Genomic DNA, 21335 nt, shown 5'->3' with positions numbered 1-21335 from the left:
CCTTATGCAAGATGTATGTCTGTGTATACAACTCTGAAATCCTCATTTTTGAAATGAGAGGAATAAAGTAGCTATGTACACAGAGACTGAAGGGATGAACTCAAGAGGGTTTTGTGGCAGGGCAGCAAAGAATCATATAAATTATATTAAAAGATGGATTACTACTTATTATAGATAGCAAATTATACCATTACCACAGATAAGATACAATTCATCTCTATACACCAACCTATGTCATTAGCCATGTCTGAATGTAGTAGCTGAAATACATGGGATTAGCTCCATATGTTCTTACTTACTGTGCATGCCTGCACAGATTCCAGCCCTGCACTGCTGGATGGCTTCTTCATGTGTATGCATTCTATTTCTTCATCCAAATGCATGCTTCTTTTCTATTTCCCCAATCGCTTGTATATATTATAGGTTAAATAATGACTATTCTGGGCAGGTTAACAAAATATATTGATTTGAAGGGAGAGGGACCAAAAAAAATATTTGCTTTAAGATAGAAAAGGAACTGAAAAATCCGGATTCCAAAGCCTACTCACTGTTGAAGTACGGCGCGGTGAAGACATAGTTATCATTATCCAGGCTTCGCTTGTAGAAGCTGTCCTCATACGTCTCTGGGTTTTCCTGCCAGTTCTCTCCAGCCCTAGGGAGGAAATGGCTCTCCTCATTTATATTCCTTAAGCACATGATAATCTGAGTTCCCTTCTTGGAAATATATTTCTAAAGACATATCTGCTATTCAGGTATGCCTAAGAAAGTCAAGTACGGATAGCATAACTGATACTCATTACTAAGCAATATATCAGCATAATCAGAATGAGGAAAAGCTGACTCTCAGTTGAGAAATTAAAGTTAAGTCCGTTAATTAGTATTAATAAGCCTGGTATCTATTCAGCCCACTGCAGGAACTGTTCTTAAGATAAAAAGGGACACGAGGCATGAAAAACCAATGTAAGTAAGGATTGTGCTAAGCTAATTCTGTTCTCGGTCCCAGTATGGTCATAAAGCCCATTTGGACTGTATCTACATAAAGGAACATCGCTTTCAACCTCTCCTAAATTTTGTAGTGAATATATACAAATATGACTAGCAACTGCCATTGCAACACCCTATAATAATATTGTCCAGGGAAATGGAATATTTTATTAACATAAACAATTTAAACAATAGTGCAATTTAATCTACTAACGATGATCAGTTTTCCCAGAGAATAGCTTCCTTACATGGCAACCAGCAGACCCTTGGCACGGGCTGTGGCGATGAACTCGTTTTTACAGAGGTTATTTGAACTTACTCTTTGGGATAAACTCTTGTAATCCCACCATCAGTCACCACGAAGCGGGCTTTCACTCCTTTGCTAAAATAGAAGATAAAAGGAGGCACGTGAAAGAACGTGCTAAGACACCAAGCTGGGTGCTCACAGTACAAAGGGAAATCAAGGAGAGCACGTTACACCTATCAACACACACGGAATGGCAGGATAATGATCTGTGACATTAAACGCTCAGGGTTAGTATACTTAAGAGTCACCATAGTGGAAAGAAGGATGGAGTTGTCCTTTGACGACTGACGGGCAGGGAATACAGAGGACATCCGTGTATAGAGAAAAGGGGAAGCTAGGAAGGAGCCTGGTGTTTGTGAGAGTGTTGTAAGATACAGGGACAGGAAGTCGATTCTCCAGGATGAGTTTCCTTAAAGGGACCGCCTATGAGTGGTCTGGAAATTCATGCTTAAGAGCTGCCCCTCCCCAGCTCTCTGAGACAGAATTTGGTCTATGCCAAGGCTGAGCTTACACCTGTGCTGGCTGGGCCTCAGTTTCTAAGTGCTGAAATTCTCGGCATGGACCAGCATGCCTGCCTTTTTGCTCCATCTTTATCTTTACACTAAAGCGCTTTAGAAACAGGACTACAGCAGCAAACCCGTGTAGGGAAACAGACTTGAAACTGGGAACCGGGAAGGAAATCACTAAAGGCACAAGTCTTGGCTGATGTAATTGCTGGAAAATGATATTTTAGGATCTTGATTACGAAGATGAGGGAAGCGCGGTGATGGACTGGAAACGAACAGAGATGAGAGATCCACGCTGCAATGTCTTAATTACTGAGGAAGAGAGCAGCGTGTGTCAGGGGCGAGTCAACTAAGCATTCACTAGAAACACTAGTTACACAAACACACATAAACAACCACGCCCATTTAATGTGTTTGAGTCATATTAACATGTAATGCTCACAAATGGCCAATATTACCACTGAATGCCACTCACAACTGAAAACACAATGATGAATCATTGTAAAATGATTTCCTGAGAAATCACTTCTAAAGCTATATAACTAACTGAATTTATGAGGTGTATTATCTAAGAATTTCCCAGAGATGTGTGTAACTGAAATACAATATGTATATGTATATATGTGTATATATATAGATATATTTCTATACTTACATATTTTTCTGCTTACTCCAGTAATTTTGGACAAGTTCATTTGTAAAACCAGCATCCAGCAAGATTCTATTAATCAAATCTGCATTACCTAACACAGAAAAATGGTATCTTTGATTAAACTCACATAGTTTTTCAAGTCAAATAACAATGAAACAAATATATTTACTACTTTCCAAACCAGTTGAGTAGCTATGCAGGAATAGTCCATATAAGTTGTGCATTTTCTGCACCATTAATCTTACCCGCCACACTGGGGCCATGAATGAATTAGTATTTTGAAAGCCAGTTTGAATGCTCACCTTACGAGACCTGGATAGAGGTGGGCAGTCCTTGGGCTTCCCACAGGTCAGGGAACCCTGATTGCTCTTCGAGCAGATGGGGGGGGGGGGGGACTTGATCGGGGGAGGGGGAGGGAAATGGGAAGCGGTTGTGGGGACGAGGCAGAAATCCTTAATAAATAAATAAATTAAAAAAAATAATAATAATAAAAAAAAAGAAAGCCAGTTGCTAATGAGAGAAAGTGCTTTATCGAAAGACATCTGCTTCTAGGCACGACAAGGAAACGACATGTATGGAAACTAAACAACAATGTGGCCCAACCGGGGACTGTGCAAAGACAGGGATAGTTGCTATGCCAACATGCATAGGGGAAGCTTTATGAGGCCTCACTGATGAAGAACTATAGGCCGCTTCTATAGGGACTTCTCCAGGGACATGCCCCTGATAGAATCTCCTGTTCCTAGTGGTCAGTCCTAAACATATATACATAGGAGCAACACACTAACTGGACACAAGAGGTTGTATGTGTGACTTGTATTGCATATATATTATATGTACATATGTATAAAGATTCACATATTGAATATATCTTAAGTATTTATATACACAGATATGCATATATGCATACTTATATATATGAATATATACTTAACATATATCTGCATTCATACATATATGACAGTAGTGATTGAAGAAGAAGAGGTCATGAACTTGAGAGGGAGTAGCAGTGGGAGGCATTGGAAGGAGGTAAGGCAAGGGAGGAAAGGATTTGAATACAACACTCTTGTATGTAACTCTCAAGAAAAAGCTTAAATAAAAATAAATGGTAGATGAAAATTCAAGAAATGTCATGCTACTTCACCTTTTTTTAAATAAGGAAAGGGTACATCAACTGTTCCATATTCCACAGTGAAACATAGTATTAGACCATGAATTTGACTTCTTGAAAGTCCTATAAATGTCCATTTTTGTGTTTGTTTTGGTGTAGGGGAAAGGGTTAGAATTATCCTATACTAGCACTATTCCAAAACTGGAATTTTTTTTAATGTAGCAATATCAGTTCAAGAGCACAGGCTGTCAGCTGTCATTTCTGTAATAACCGAGGAGCATGCCTGCCCAGGTTCAAAGGTAATAGAAAGAAGAGAAAATGAGGCCCAAGATCAAAGAGCATAGCTTATTCCCTTTGCCTCTTGTGGCCTGTCTGCTCTCAGGGCATGAAACTTTGAAAAAAATCTACAGGCACTTTCTTCTCACATTCCTGACAAAAATCTCATCTGATTCAAGTAAGATATGTATAATCTTCACTGATAGCTGTTTATGTAAGCAGGGGAAAGCTGGACAACTCAGTTTTCCAAAATAACGATTCAGGTTGGAGAGGCAGCTTTGAGAAGGATGCTTTCTGACTTTGGATAACTGAGAGAAGTGCTTTAATAATAGAAATGCGGAAATAATTACTTTTTAAAAGGAAAAAGAAGAGAAATAAAAAGAGGGAGTGGATGCTTCAGCCATTTGTTCCGTTTTTAAAATTCTATTTCTTGGGGTAAATTTTGATGTAGCTTTGCTTTCCCTCACTCGAATTGTTCCAGGTAGAAGCCTTCTAAGTCATTTTTTATGGTGAAGACCTTTGGATTATTAGATGTTTAAAGCTTAGAAACTATGCATCTGAGCAAAATTCTCAAGGGTTAATGATGTAGATTTACCAAAGAGACAACTATGATAGCTAAAATTAAATATTACAAAGTCTCCGTCTCTTTCCACCAGATTTGTCTTCGGAGGTATGCAACCACAGAAGTCTAGTTTTAGACAAAGTGGCTTATGATCAAACTAAGTCATAAGGAAAGAAAACGACTTTGTGATTGTTCGATGTACTCTATCCATATGAAAACACACATTTGAAGACATAACGTATTCAGAGAGCATACCCTGATTTTCTCTACATAGCAAGTGCACTGTAACGAAAATCTTCACAAGATGACTCACAACAAACTTTCAGAATATAAGAGGAACTAGGGTGAGCATACTACTTAACTGCTTTCCAGTACTGACTACCTTGCTCTGAAAACTTGATTTCACTTAATAATGAAATGATATTGCTTTCATATAAAAAGTTAAGGAATAAATTGCTGTCACCACTAAAATGAATGTAGTAAATAAAACAGTCCACCGATAAGCTGTCATGATTATCCTGAGATTTGATCACATAAACCAAACTGACTATTTCGGACACAATCACTGAGGCACATATTACAAATCATATATACTTACAGGAAGGGTTATTTGGAGTTTTTCTATCAATAAATTCATTGAAATTTAAAAGAAATTCAGTATTATTATCGGAAAGTTTAAGGTCATTGCAGTACTCTCTGAAAAACAAGATTTGAATATTTAAGATATTAAAATCAAAACTTTACAATTTACAGCTTGCAGAAACAATATCTATTGGTCGGATAGCTTTATAAGCAATTGAGCTTCTTACCCCCATTTTCTTATCTCTAAAATGAAATAAGTCCCTGTTAGTGAGTGGTGAGACATTAAGAAAATATGTCCTCCAAAATAGACAGTTAGGAAAAAAGGGATCTTGGCTTGTTTGTTTAATTTTTGGTGTTCTTGAGATGGGGTCTTACTATGTGGCCCTGAAATTTGCTATGTAGTGGAGGCTGGCCTCTAATTTTTTTTTTTTTTTTTTTGGATTTTCGAGACAGGGTTTCTCTGTAGCTTTGGTGCCTGTCCCGGAACTAGCTCTTGTAGACCAGGCTGGCCTTGAACTCCCAGAGATCCGCCTGCCTCTGCCTCCCGAGTGCTGGGATTAAAGGCATGCGCCACTACCACCCGGCCTGGCCTCCAATTTTGAGTAATCCTCACTTCTGTCTTCCCACATCTTGGGATTACAGGCCTACACCACTACCACACTGTGTAAAATAGAATTATTGTAATAGTCTTTTCCAATCATGTACATTTTATTTTTCAATAACCAAAACTTATTAGCAATTTTTAGATTTGAAGTAAGTGAATTTAAAATGTCAATAAATTTGTATATTCTATTAAAAGCCAATGTTTACCTTGTACTTTGGATAAATTTATAATATCACGAATTGATTACTTAGAAAAGTGTGATAATTTTTAGGCATAATCAAATAATTTAGGCATGATCATTAATCAAACCCAAATCATTCGTATCATTATAGAACTCACAAGATAACGCAAATCTGTACCAGGATGTTGCCACACTCACAGAAGTGATATAAGTTCCTCCAAATCTGACCTTTGCTTCCTAGCTTATATACTGTGCCACAGAGGTTTCGGGTAAAGGGCTCATTCGACCCATTACTGAAAATTGTCTGCTGAGTGTCTTACCATGAATGGGTGTGGTTTATCTGTCATCTCTCCCATGAAATAGCATTGTTTTTAAAGCAAAAGAGAAGATGGCCTGCACAGTGCTTTCCTTGGATGAGCTGGGTTACTCTAGAATGTGGTAGAACTGATTTTTCATCGTGGAAGACTCTATCTCCCCTTTTCAAGATGAGCACTGAGAAAGGTAGTAAAGTTAGTTTATTGCTTCAGTCATGGATAATTTAAAGCGAATTTGTTGTGGAATATTACTTTATGTAAAGATGTATGACATTTGCTTAGGTTGCGGGACGCTACTTTCACTATGTAAAGGCGTGTTACATTTGTTTAGGCTGCATTTGTTCAACTACGTAAAGAAGTGCTGCATTTGTTTTACTCTGTCTGTCTCGAGAAACCTGATTGGTCTAATAAAAACATAACTGACCAATAGCTAGGCAGAGGAGTAATCTCCATTGAAAAGAGAGAACAAGGGAGAAAGAGAGGGAGATGCCACGGGCCACTCAGCCAGACAGCCATCAGCCAGCTAGACGCAGAGAAAGCAGGCAAGAATGAAAGAAAGGTAACTACCAAAACGTAGATGAAGAGAAACAGCCTGAAATCAGTGCTAAGAGCTGGTGGGAAAAGCCTAACTAAGGCCATACATTCAAAACTAATATTAAGTCTCTGTGTCCATGATTTGGGGGCTGGAGGTTCAAGAAAGCCTTCTAGAGAAACTGTCTCTTGCCCTCCTGTAAGAACCTTACAATAGCAACCGTTGCTTCTCTACAGACCATCAGCTTGCATTGTTTCTGCAAAGAGCCAAAGGGGCCAACAGCATTTATTTCCCACTAAGAATACAGCTGGACTCTGCAGATACTACGAACAGGACTGTGGAACTAACACGTTCTGCAAATCTTACAGTCCTGATTTAGAAATATAGGACACATAAAGACAACGAAACTACATGAAGCTCACTATTCAATCAAGAAAGCTCATCCAGCTAATAGAAACAGCTAGCATTCAAGATAAGGGAGAAGTGTTAAGTGTCTCAAGAAGAAAAGCAAACACCTAAATGCAGAGCCCATAACAACGGAGCTGGACAGAGTCAGAGCTTCAAAACCAAAATTAAAAAGTTTGGTTTATAACAAATTTTAGTTGAAAAATAAAAAATCTATTGTTGGTAGCAGTGAGACCCCAGATCCTGAATTTCTTGTAAACAACTTGTTTTCCCCTGATCTGAGTACCTACAGCTGCTCTGAGCACGAGACCTTCAGGAGTTCCTGATGGCAGGAGAGTGGTTTCTGGTGGGTTTGGCTGGGGCGTGGCTATCTCTATATAATCTGCCCCTGAACACAATAAAGGGAGCATTCTTGGGGCTTTTGGTATCAGTGTTAAGAGGTCTGCATGTGTCAGTCTGTCTCTGCGTCTGTATTCTCAACCTCCAGCCCCCTTTCCCAAAGCTCACGAACTGAGCGCAGACATGGGGGCGCGGTGCACGGCAATCTATAATAATTTTGGTTGAGACCAACTTAACACATTTTTAAAATTATGCTTAATATTTTAGATACAATAATCTTGCTATGAAAAACTCAGTTTAGAGGCAAAGTTTAGAAAGTTTTCATAACGTAAATGTATTGGGTTGTCAAGAAAGCTAAATCTGACTTGCCCAAAAGGCTTTGCTGTTTCAGAAGTAAGAGTAGCCCTGAAGTCTAAAACATCTATATTAAATTTGAATTATTATCTCACAAGCTAGAAGCTTAAAGCAAGATTTTAGAAGGAATAGATTAAAAAAACCTCCGAATTATTATTCAAACCATATCTGGACTACCATTTTATTATTTAAAAACATGTCTGCCTTGATTTTATCCTTCTAATTGAAGAATGCTTTAAACAAAGGCATTTAAAATGGTAAAGGGTAGAAAACTGACATTCAGAGAAGCCACAGGAGTTCCCCAGGGGCATCTGACTGGCGAAGGGCTAACCCCGAGACAGTGTGTCTTCAGACAATTTGTGTCCTTTCTGACATTGGACAGCAAAGGACCAGAGAGATTCTGGAGCCGAGGCTCTAAAAGCAAAGAGTTCTCATTCTTCTCTTTGGCCAGTAGTTGGAAATGTCTTTTGTTCTGTTGTGGCTATTGGCCAGGAATGCCAGAGAACTCTGGTTTCTCCTTAATTCACCCTTTCTCTAGGTGAACACCCTGCCTGTCACCTCTTACTGTCACCGAACTCTAAATTGAGAGCAATTTTGACTTGTATCAGCAAACAGAAAGGTTCTATTGTTCAGACCAATCAATTAGACCCTGCCCTCCCTAGGCATAGCTCACTTATTAAGTTGTTATGTACTCTTTTGCTGTATGATAACAACAAAAGATATTGTGTGATAGTGTGAACACTGACTGAGTCTAGCAACAGTGGTGGAGATAATTTAAACAATACATTCCCGAGGAACGCTGAATGAAGTCTTTGTTGGTGGAGTCAGTTGTCAGATAATAAGAGCATACGGGTGACAACTGAAAACCACACAGCATACTGTGCCAGAAACGAACACGCCATGAGTGTGTGGCTTGCCAGGACCTGAGTCTAAAGATTAAGATCTTATGGCTTCTGGTGGGGGTGGGGATGGAGAACTCAGTCTTCTTTAAGAGGCTGGCCATGGGGAGTTGTTTTGACCATGTTTCAGTGAGTATATGAGCAACACAAATTATACTTGTCTTTTTCTCCTCCTCCTCCTCCTCTTTCTTTTTTTGGGGGGGAGGAGGATATCAAGGGTGGAAAAATGGATTTAGGAGGACATGGAAATGAATGTGCTGGTATTCAAGATGTGAAATTCACAAATAATCAATAAAAATATTATGAAAAAATTAGAGCAAGCATGGTGGTGCCGGGCTTTTTTATTTACATTTATTCTTTTCTCCTGCATTACATCCTGACTGCAGTTTTCCCCTTCTTCTGCTACTCCCAGTCCCCCTCCCTACTCCTCCCCTCCCATAGATCCACTCCTCTTCTGTTCTCATTCAGAAAAGAAGAGGTCTCCCAGGGATAACAACCGAGCAAGGCATAACAAGTCATGAGGTGGCACAGGACTTTAACCCCAGCATGTAGCAGGGGTGGGAGCGTATGTAGGGTGGGGAGGGTGAGGGATGAAGAGGGATGAGTGGGTGTGATCAGAGGTGAGTTCCAGGCCTGCTCAGTTAACATAGTGAATTTCAGGATAACTCCAGGGCTACACAGAGAGAACAGTTCTAAAACAATCAAACAACACACACACACATACACATAGACACACACACAAGAAATTTATGGAAGGGGCCCAGAGAGATCACTCACTACTTGAGCTATTGTGGTGGTTTAAATAAGAATGACTCCAATAGGCTTATATATTTGAAATTCTAGTTACTAGAGAATGGCACTGTTTGAGAAGGATTAGGAGGTGTGTCCTTGTTGAAGTAGGTGTGGCTTCGTTGGGGGAAGTATGTCACTGGGAGTAGGCTCAGAGGTTTTGACAATAGATCTAGGATGTCTATGCCATCTTTATCTATCTCAAGGGAAATTCTCAAACTGTGTATAGATAAAAATGTAGCTCTCAGTTACTGCTCTAGGCCATGCATGTCACCCTGCTCCCTGCCATGTTGATATTGGACTAAACCCCTGAAATGGTTTTAAAAAATCCTCAATTAAATGTTTTCTTTCATAATAGTTGACTTTGTTGCTCATGTGTCATAACAATAGAAGTAACTAAGACAGAACAGTTACTGTTCTTACAGAGGATGGGGATTCAACTACCAGCACCGACATAACAGATTAAAACCATCTGTAACTCTAGTTCCAGGGGATCCAGCACCCTCTTCTTGCTATTTAGACCCAGGCATGTACAGTGTGCATATGACTACATGCAGATAAAACACCCATTTACATAAATGAAAATGTCTTAGAACAAAAGTCCCTGGAATAGAAACCTTTGGTTTATTGGGACAGTTGATGCTAAGACTAGAGAATTATCTGTTGTTATTAAGAGACTAGCATCCCTGAAGCAAATTTTCCCAATAATTATGTCCTTAGGGGCAGTATACAGAAGCTGTAGTCCAGCAGGGGCAAGGCTACATCTCAAGTTGGTAAACAAATGTGGCAATTGAAATGAGTTTCCCACACAGTAATGGTTTAGCAGGCACAAAGGGGTCATGGAGAGGAGTTGATGCTTGGCACTATGAATCAGAGTTAGAGTCTCCCAGAACAAAGACCAGGAGAAGTCATTGGTGAAGGTAGATCCTCATTTGAAGTTTACTGTAAATTTGGAGGATCATGGAAAAAACCTGAGCCTTGACAACATGTGATGCAGATTCAAGGAAAGGCTGCCAATGAAGGTGCAACCATCTGTTTCAGTTCCTGCCTTTGGAGTTCTTCTTGAGCTCTTGTTCTGACTTCTTTCATTGATGGACTATGCTGTGGAATATAACTCCCTTCTTGCTCTACGTTGCTTTTGGGCAAGGTGTTTTATGAAAACAACAGAAAACAAATTAGGATAATAAATAATGCAGGTGTCAAGATCTGAATTAGCCTTCCAGAGCTAATTCAGAGTAATGAACAACACAGAGAAGAGATGGTGGACCCTGGGGCTTACTGGCCTACAAGCCTGGCTTAGTTGGCTAAGTTCCAAACCAATGTGAGTCTCTGCCTTAGAAAGACAAGGTGGATGACTTTCAAGGAGCAACATTCTCTAAGGATGATTCCAGTCTCTGCATGTATGCATATTCACACACACATATGAGCACAATTATTAAAGATAATCATACAGATTTTAAAGTGATATATATTCTTTGATTCTCTAGTTACTAAATATTTACTCAGATCTCCAGTGACCAGGACAAGAGATTCAATACTGAATGTCAAAGAGTAACTGAAATGGTCACAGAGTGGTTCTGTGAAGTAAACTGAGTACGTGAAAAGTGACTAAATCTTTGGTAAGGGAAGTGAAGAATTGCATGACATCATCAGCAGGATACATACTAGTGGGATGGCTGGCATCTCCCAAGCTGATGCCGAGGGTTAGGATTTAGTGGGGTTTGTGCATACATAACGAAAGTAGAAGAAAGACTAGGCACGAGGAAACCTTTCAAAATAGAGCAAAACAGCAAGTGACTCAGACTCCGAAGTCCACGATGTCTGTGCTAGAACTAGTTAAATCTACTGCTGTAGTAGCCCTTAGACTGTGTCCTACGAGCACTAACTTTCAATTTGACACAGACTAGAGTCACTTAAGAAGGAAATCTCAGTTGAGGGATTGCATAGACCAGTGTGACCTGTGGGTTTGTCTGTGGATTTCTGTGTTGACTTTTAACTGCTGCAGGAAGGTTCATCCCACCCCAGGAAAGGGGCCGTGTGCTATATAAAAGAGGGAGAAATGCAAGCCCTTGTGAGCTGGTCATCAAGCAGTGTCCTTGTGTGGTTTCTCTGTCAAGTTCCAGCCTGAATTCCTGACCATTCTTCTCTCCATAGAAGACTTTAACTTGGAATGAAATGTAAATAAACCCATTCCTCTCCTAAATTGCTCTTGGGCAGACTGCTTTATGACAGCAACAGAAATCAAACTAGAATAGACATTATAGCCACCAGAAACGGTTCATGAGAAAATGAGACTCTCTCTACTTCAGTGAACAGGCAGCCAGTTTGCAGTCTCCCAGTTTCTCTTAAAGGGAAACACAACAGAACTCTGCACCCTGGTGACAGAGCACTTGAAAGCTGCAGGAAACGACCCAGATTATCCCGTAACAGGTTAGGAAGCAGCAATTGAAAAAGATGACTTCAACGTTTAAAAACTCTCTCTAGTCACCGAACAGAAACAGGATTGGAAAGCAGGAGCAAAGGGGGGACATGTGAGATCCACTCAGATCCCGCTATAAGCACCAAAAGGTCTTGGCCTGCACTAGGGAAAAAGAGCAAGAGTGACAGAATTATACAGAGGTCCTAAGATAGACCTGGCAAGACTCAGGGATCAAGTAGTGTAAGACATCAGCAAATGGGAGCAGATCAGGACAGCAGCCATGTCTCAAGATTGTGCATTGGAAGAGTAGTATTTTCTTCATGAAAACAACACCAGAAGAGCTTTCCAACAAGTGGGACAAATGTTTACACAACACTGAATTGAAAGCACATTGGAGAAGCATCCCTGCTAGGCTGTCAGGACACATGAATTTCGATGTGGAAATCCTGGACAAAGCCTGGAAGGAATCTGTTTGAGTCTCTGCCGCCACGTCAGCAGGCCACTTGCATCTCTTGGTCCTAGCAGTTAGAACTGTCTGTCATATTAGATTTGGGAGACATCATCCCAACTCGTAGGTGGGAAATAGCTCGTGAAGGAGAGAGCCCAGGTAGGCACAGTTCTCAACAACTTCTCTGTGTGGGAATAAATGAAGCTCATGGGAGAATCCTGCATCTGCTACCAGCGAGGGCTAAGAAAATTGGGACACTGGCTCATCAAGGGAGAGATACAAGGAGTACCGAGGACATGATCGACTCCATGCTCAGCACAATGAAGGACTCTCTCGAAGTCAAGAATCAGCTTTGCCAACTGTGGTTTTCCAAGATGTTGCAAATACTACCACTTCTCAAATAGAGGCAGAATTGAGTGATTTTCACGTGCAAAAATAAAGGATAACTCTGAACAACTACAGGAACCCTTTTTTTAGTTCTTCAAAATTTTCCTGGATAAAGTGCATCTTAAAATAACAGAAACTTCTGTCTCTATTTTTCTTAGACAATTTAGGCTACGCTAGTAGGATTTTGATACTGTATACTATCTACTAAAGTCAGAGCCCCAAAATAAGAAAAAGGAGTAAAACTAAAGACTTGAAAAGCTTCAAGTAGGGATGAAAATATGTGCGTGGATAGTGATTACATGAGAGAAATCAAATTGCCTGCTAAGATGTTCATATAAACATATGGGATAAGGTTGGACATCACTAAGCATACTTGGGATCTCAGAGTTGGAAAGAGGTGACAGGCAGATTTAGGAGCTTCTTAGTTAGTCATTCTAGCTGAATTTGAAAGTTTCAGAATCAATGAGAGATCCTGTTTCTAGGGAACAAGGTGGAAGGCAATAGTGAAAAAAGATTTTCAGCTTCATGGGTGCATATACTTACACACTCACATGCAAACACATGCATACATGACCCACAAATTATATAAGATTATGTTACTATCTCTCTCTGTCACTGTCACACACACACACACACACACACACACACACACACACACACACACGTGGAGGCAATGCATTTTTCTCCCTTCCAGCTGGACAGTACATGAAAATGAAACAAACCAAGAGGAAGTAAAGAGGACAAAATGGTGGTGTATTCTTTGTTCAAGAAAAGGCATTGGACATCCAGTGCCAAAGAGACCTGACCTACTTTGTCAAAATCCCAAAGGCCTATCCTCTATAAGCGGTTTAATCCCCTGAATTTCACCAAGGCCCTTGACCATCACCTTCTCAGCTGCTTATGGTTTCCCACAAGCATGGGCCAGAGACAAAATGGCAGCTTTAATGGAGACTGGAGATTCCCACTGAGAAGAAAGCTTCTGGAAAAGGGGATGCTCCTGCAGAGACCACCTGTTCTTTAATGAGTAGTCAATATTGCCACAACTTTTTGGAGAACAAACAAGTCCAGTTGGCATTGGTTACACATTATATGAACCCCATAAAGCTGGTGGTTTTCCTGCCTGCTGTGTTGCAAGAAAAGGGTCCCCTACTGCATCCTCAAGGACAGGCTGGGGTGGCTGGTCCACAGGAAGACAGGCAGCACCATTGCCTCACACAGGTGAACTCAGAAGACAAGGGTGCTGTGGTTAAACCAGTGCAAGCAATCAGGACCAGCAACAATGACGTACACACAGTCTGGGGAGGTAATGTCCCTGGATCCAAAATCAATGGGTGACATTGTCAACCTTGAAAAGGCAAAGGACAAAAACTTACAGCCCAACTAGGTGGCATGTTACATGCATACTGCTGAGTGTATAAATATAATAAAAATACTCTTCAATGAAAATCTACCATCCAGAATTCTGTGTTGAGTATATATAAATACAGCAGTGAGCTAAAAGCATTCCATATTTAAGTGTGTGGGCATATATGTATGTGTGTGTGTGTGTATGCTCCCACAATAATTACATGTATATGTGGAGTACCTTTGTTCTTATATGTATATGCTATACAACCTCCAGGAGACAATCCTCCTTTACTGGATGTACTGTTTATTCCAGAAGACCAAAGCCCCTCGCTCCAATCTGCCATTATTCATCTGAATTCGCACAGTACTCCGTCTATAGCGATTGCTCCCCTAGTAGCTGTTATCTGAATGAATAAAAGGATATTGGAAGCTTAAAAGTCATTGTCCCCTTGGCTCCACAACATAACACAGAATGAACTCTGAGTAATCTTGACCCCAATTAAGGCCGTTTGGGAAGGACTTAGCCAACAATAAAAGGAAATCAGAACAACAAAACCAACCTTGGTGCTATGAAGGTGTAGCCAGATTCTTCAAAATTGTCTGGCTTCAGGGTTTCTGAATCTGAAAATTTAATGATATAAGATTAGATAAACAATACAGAACACATGCTTTCAGGGTATGAGACAACATGAGGCATTGTATGAAGTACATAGTAAGAAAAGTTTCAAGAGACTATTTATATCTTAAACTTGAAACAAATCAATTGTGAAGATTCTCAGTGTTTCCCAGTGTAGTAAGATTATAACATGGGTGAGCTTCACTAGACAGTTATGGCAGTATTCACCTAGGAAATGCTGTCTATACTCTTCTTCTAATATACTTAAATATCTTAAGACAGTAAGTAGGTTTTATAACAAATGTCTCTTTTAAAACAACAGTGAAGTAGTTTAATAACAGGATAAAATGCTTTGAATGAACTCATTCATGCATTTGGTGAGGTAATAAGAATCTTATATTAGGTATGAATTGGCAGGTGGAAAGATGTAAAAGGAAACACGATATTACGTCTAAAGAAATTAAAACCAACTTAAGTGTGAGAGGTTACATGAGCACACACAGGTACACCCGCCCTGTCCTGCTGCCAACTTTCGGGTAGTCATGGAGAAAATTCTAGCGAATGGGAAGCACAGAGGATAAGATCCAGCAGGAATGAAAACAGTAGTAAAAATGTTGTGTAGTAAACATAAAGAAATTGAGCAACAAGAAAATACTTGCCCTTCATTTTCCCCTTTTTTGCTGTAAATCCATCAGAAAGAGAAAGCAGGGAAACAAAAAAAAAGAGGGTAAAGTAAAGGGGTCAAAAGCAATATTTTATTCAATGACTGTGAATAAAAATATTGTGCACAGATCAAAGGTCCATTTATGTACAGTTGTAGTTTGGAAAAAACACATAATTTGGAAGGCTGGAAGCTCTGTTCTGTCAACTTTACTCTTCCCCCTTCTCCGTCCTGTGGCTATTTCAAGGGTCTGTTTTTGCCGAGTGGTTGATGCAGACGCAGTCCCGATGATGCCAGCTCCGGACAGAAGCACTTACGAATGAGCAAGGACTCACTAGCTATCCCCTCCTCTATCACATAAAAAGCTAGCTCATGCAGAACTGCTGGCTGTTAAAAGACCATCATACCTATTGAGTGACAGTACAAATGTATCCTTTAATCTACCACAACACAGAAGTGCCTACCACTGCAAAGAGCAAAGGGACAGGCATGGAAAAGATGGAAACTCGTATAAGATATATGTATGTTTTTTTTTCGTGAAGCCTAACAGAAAAAAAACTTTAGATTGCTAGTAACTATGGAGTGGTGAACCAAGGATATGATGGTCATTTTGATTAACTAAGTCTAGCCATCAAGAACAAAATAAAACTTAAAAAAGACTTGAAATGGTTACTGATGCTATTTACTCCACATTCCAAAGGATGCTTAAAAGTGAATTTATCTGAGTTACTGAGACATTAATTTGGATTATAAAAAGCAAGCTAACTGCCAAGCACAACATTATTCTGGCCAAAGGCAAAAAAAAAAAAAAAAAGAAAAGAAAAGAAAAAAGAAAGAAAGAAAAGGAGAGATAAGCAAAGGAAAAGCTTTTGCCAGCACAGTGCCACTAGCGGAGACCATGTTGGCATTAGCGTGTGAGACGGTGCACACCAGCTCACAGACCCTTAAAACGACAGGCACAGAGGACATGGCACCGCAATGATTCTCGGCACATAGCAAGGCAGGGGCGGGGGATGGGGGGACTGCCAGTGAGACTGGAGTACCTGCTCATATTCTATCCACGTAGAATATTTCTTGTTCCTTGCATGTTTGGGATGGGTTAGAATCATTGCTGGAGACCGGATAATACTACCCACTAAGATGTCTAAGCTTTGGGCATCCCCAAATCTAGGCACACGCATCTGACATTAGGAGACAGCGAGTGGATCCTGCAGTTGCCCCATGGTACTTACATCTGGCCTGAGTTATTGTCTCTGCTAGCTTGGCTTTGATATAGTAAAAACTGTAGGATGGCAACACCAAGGCCAAACTGCAATAGAAACAAGAGAAGCATAAACACAAACAAAAATGAAATGTAACTTAAAATAAAAAAACAAAAACAAAAAAGACATTAAGTTCATGGGAAAGTTCGAAGATCTTCCTCATGCCAAAGCAGAGGACATGTTTCTTTGACAAGAAAATGCGTTCGGCAAATAGAATCCTTCATCTCCCCCTTCCTAAACAGTGTTACCAGATTCTCTACAGGGCAGGGAATTAAGAGGCAAGGACAGGACGAGCTGCCTAACATAGTCATAAAATAGATGAGAAAGAATATACTCCAGATTGAAAATAAAAGAAGGAAAATCGGGTTTAAATTTAAACAAAGTAGATATCATACCAATTGGACACACCCTCTTTATTATACATAACGTTCAATGCTTTACACCAAACTGAATCAAGGATTAAAACTGAAAGAATAACCATTGCTACCACTGTACAACACACAAGGATATCAGAAACAAATCCTGCTTTCTGAAAGCTGTGGTCCTACGGCGAGACCCCTAGTGTCTGCATGTGGACAACTCCGGCCCATTAGAGACATAATCTGATTCATTTGTACCCATTTACTGTGACATGTGGCAATGAGGACAGTGCTGGTAAAGAGGAAGTAGTTTTTCAAAGTCTTGAGGCTCGCGTAGTCTCACGGCAGATGTCCCAACCAAAGGGCAGTTCCTCTGTCATCTTAGGCCAACTTCAGAATGTTTTTGTCACCAAGAGTGTTAAGTAAGCCTGCCACCCACCTTGTTTGAATGATGGCTCACAAGAAGCTACCAGAGAGGCAACCTTACATTTTTAGAGTTTTCTAATTCACAGACCACCTGATGAACATATTAGAGCTTTTCATTCAGCTTAGGTAGTGGTCAGAAGTAACCTTCTTTTCTTCTTTCAGCTAAGACACACATGTTAGACGTAGAAATGATTGCTTATCCACCTTTGCCAATGATCTTTGCTATGCCTTGAATGTAAAGGGAAGCCAGTGAGTCCTGGGTGCAAGAAATGGGTATGTTTCGAAGGTGGTCTATGAAACCCTACACAAAGAGTAATTCTTGGTTACCCCAAATATCAGTAAAACACCAGAAAATGTGTTCCTTTCCAGGAATTTGAATGTTATTAAGCACCCATAGACCCTTTAAATCATCTTAACCTCCTTCTACCCCATATCCCCAGATATTGGGATAGAAACACAAACTATAATCCCATTGCACATTATTGATAGACAAGATATAACAAAACAAAATAAAAATTTCATTTATTATGAATATAAATGTTAAAATTCCCCAGTACGAATGCTCAAGTGTGAGGGTTTACTTTCTAAAATTTAATTTGGCAATAAAGATGGCAAAGCTAGTGAGTGCTTGTCACCCTCATTTGCCAAACTTCCACCACTGCTAAGTAAAATCACAGACTTTGCTTATGGGCAAAAGTCAGGGAAATAGAGTATTATGTAGAGTTAATGAACATTTCTACATCCATTTTATAGGTAACTTCAGAGGAGGCAGGGATTAAAATTAAAATAAGCAACACAATCATTCTGAAAGCAAGATGATCTTTTGTGATTCACTTGCCATTACTAAAGGCCAGAATTACTGAGTATTTGAAAATGGCCTCCTACAAATTTCTCAAGGGGAATTAGGACGTTTTTATTGCTCCACCAGCATTTATCATCATCAGAACCTTCTAGTTAAAACTGATGATAACCGATGATATCATACAACGACCACAGTATTTCTCTGTCAGCTTGAGTCTCATGTTATGCATCACCAAAAGTAGTGCAGCAACCCACGGGACTCCCAACGACAGCTTTGGAATTGGCACGCTAAATATACGATGTGCTGCCGGCCTTCAAAACCATGATATTGTCACTTAAGTCACAAATCACCCTGTAGGAAAATAGTTCTATCTGTTTCCAAGTCAATCCAACACTTGTTTCCTCCACATACTGCAGAAAAGATCTTACCAGCATGCCAAAGCCATGACTCTTTCCTAAGCACGGACTGCTGGATCTCATAATATGAACCCAATACAACAAGGCTTCTTGTTTTCCTCACAGAGATTTTGATATTCACATAAACCTAATAAATTGAATTAAATGGGCTACTAACACAGTTTTCAACTCAAATCCTTTATCCCCATCAAAGTTGATAACTTTAGGAAATAGTTCCAGTAAAAGATGTCATCACTTACATTTTGAAAATGTGTTACCTAAGCTGGATGGAGGTTTAAGAAAACAGAAACCACCTGTGTCTGAAATTGGTATTTCACTCATTTAATCAAATCATGCATTTTTAGGCAGAATAGGACACTTGTTAGTTATTTGTGAACTTAACTGTCCGGACATTAAGACATGCATGTAACTGAGGCCCAAGGCAGAGACTATGGGAATGGGCTGTTTGGAAAGCAAGCAACGTCAAGCAGCCAGGGCTGCCTCAGGGCCCAGTGTGGTGATGGAGGCAGTGAAACAGCAGCAGGTAGGCTGTAGTAGAAACGGGTGACATCGCTATCATCCTTAACAGTTCTATGTTGTGAGCGAAGGCTGACACTGAGCTCGAGGAGGGACATTACTCACACTTGCAATGCTCCTGGGGGGTAAAGAGTCTGAGTGAAGAGGGCATTTGCGAGACAATTACAAACTCATATCTCCTTGTGAGCACTGCAAGCTACAGCAATGATTGCCCTAGTGATGGAGGAAGGTCATTGGCTAATAAAGGAACTGCCTTGGCCCATTTTATTGGTTAGAGGATAGGTGGGAGGAGTAAACAGAACAGGACGCTGGGAGGAAGAGGAAGTGAGCTCAGTCTCGACAGCTCTGCTCTCTGGAGCAGACGCCTCAGAGAGACACCATGCCCAGCTCCCGCGATGAAGCTCCCACCCAGGATGGACTAGGCTAGAATCTTCCCGGTAAGCGCACCTTGGGGTGCTACACACAGATGATTAGAAATGGGCTAAATTAATATGTGAGAATTAGCCTAGAAGAGAATGGGCCAAGAAGTATTTAAATGAATACAGTTTGTGTGTTGTTATTTCGGGGCATAAGCTAGCCGAGCAGGCAGCCGGGGTTCTGGGGACGCAGCCCCGCCGCCCCTAATTACTACACCCTAGCAAGACAGGCTCATTTGTGTGGTGGTGGTATTAATAACCCGGAACTACTTTCTAATTGGGTATAAGGCTAATGCCACAAGATGGAATCCATATCCGGCACCACTGGGGCCAAGAACCTATGAAGAAACAGATCAGAGGCCCAGGGAAGAGCCAACTACTGTTGTTCTGTTAACACAAAACATTAAAGCAGCTACTGTGATTGGTCATTATACCTGTAAATTAACACATCTCTCAATCCTAACCAGAGAAGCCTCTATTTCATTAGAGAATGACTAACACAGAGACCCACAACTGGCTGAGATGGAGAAAATCAGACACCAGAATGCTCAGCTGTAAATGGGACATCTATATTACATCTTGTCTTTAATGTAACTTCTTTATTTGAATAACGTATTTTTTTTACTTAGTTTACATACCAACCAGTTTCCCCTCCCTGCACTTTTCTCATTCCCTCCGACTTCCTGTCTACCCTTCCCCTCTCACTATCCATTCACTCCTGACAGAGAATTGCCTGCCTCTGCCTTCTGAGTGCTTGGATTAAAGGTGTGCGCCACCACTACCTAGCAATACTTAGTTTTACAATGATGCTATTTTTAAGAGACAGAGTTTCTCAGTGTTCTGTATCTTCGTGAACTATTATAAGGTTATTCAAAAACCAAAAGATGGTAATAATCGAAATAAATGAGGAAAGTCATTACTTGAAATTGTTCATGAGCATTATAGAACTGTAAAGAGATGCCTGGAAGAAAGCTAGATATTACAATCTACTCAGTATATAGAAATGAGTAAAATAAGAAGAATCGTAATTCTGGTATTTTTCAGTGTCCTAAAATGTAACTAAGATAGACAGAGAAGGACTTGGATGCAATATCTCAAGACATTAGCATTGTGTTTTCTTCTTCTACATTCTGTTTGTCATCCCAAGAACAAGAGGAGACAGGTTCCTAGGAAAGCAACAACATTGCAGCTTTAAGACATCTCTGGCACTCACGGCTCCCCTAAGAGATTGTGTGTGATGTTTATGAACTGAGGCGTAGTAAGAGAAGACGACAACAACAGCAATAATGAAAATATATAGCTGGGCATGACTCTGTCAGAGCAAATTAATTAGGATTCCTCTTTATTGGTGATAAGCGCATAGTCAAAGGCCCCATGAGAAAACTATGACAGAGAAGGTGGGGTAGAACTTTCTGGATTTGACAAGATGAAATAGATTTCAAGTTTGTACAAGTTAAAAGCTATTTCTTCACATTGAGACTCGTCAACCTTATATTCATTCCGAAAGTATTTACAATGTGCCACTATGGGCATGGGATCCAGAGATGAGTGAAGCATCACCTCTCTGGTCTCTTAGAACTTAAGGAAATGGTTACCAATAGAGTTAAATATCTTTCTATAAGCCTCATGTATATATAAGTTGGTGTGTAAACCCACATGGAGTTTTTGTTGAGCTCAAAGGTAGTAACACTGGATTTAAAATAGATATAAAAGTGTCCTCTTCAGAGTAAGGAAAGGCATAAAGTGGATGCAGAATAAACAGAAGGCTCGGTCTTGGGAAGTAATCTTAATTCAAAGTGACCAGAACAAAGGCCATGAAGCAGAGTGCTGGTAGTATCTTTGAGGAGAAGTAAGGCTTAACCA

General features: G+C 40.2%; 1 protein-coding gene across 6 annotated transcripts in view; it reads right to left on the bottom strand.

Annotated features, from left to right (window-relative positions):
- The window catches only part of LOC121434621 (voltage-dependent calcium channel subunit alpha-2/delta-1), a 380872-nt gene that overhangs the window by 24384 nt on the left and 335153 nt on the right, over positions 1-21335 (bottom strand). For 3 of the 6 annotated variants that reach the window (XM_041633534.1, XM_041633536.1, XM_041633537.1), the window contains 7 exons: positions 16508-16584; positions 15274-15294; positions 14559-14619; positions 4997-5094; positions 2453-2540; positions 1304-1366; positions 549-652 (listed from right to left, as the gene is read on the bottom strand). In XM_041633534.1, the coding sequence (XP_041489468.1) occupies positions 549-652; positions 1304-1366; positions 2453-2540; positions 4997-5094; positions 14559-14619; positions 15274-15294; positions 16508-16584 (512 nt within the window). The remainder of the gene's footprint in view (positions 1-548; positions 653-1303; positions 1367-2452; positions 2541-4996; positions 5095-14558; positions 14620-15273; positions 15295-16507; positions 16585-21335) is intronic. The other 3 variants (XM_041633535.1, XM_041633538.1, XM_041633539.1) reach the window with 1 other exon arrangement.

This window comes from Microtus oregoni, unplaced genomic scaffold (genome assembly GCF_018167655.1).
Source record: "Microtus oregoni isolate MIOR12 unplaced genomic scaffold, Mior012 000044F_ref0000062, whole genome shotgun sequence".
NCBI lineage: Eukaryota > Metazoa > Chordata > Mammalia > Rodentia > Cricetidae > Microtus > Microtus oregoni.
The sequence above is the reverse complement of the archived record's forward strand: the minus strand, read 5'-3'. Positions and strand labels throughout refer to the sequence as shown.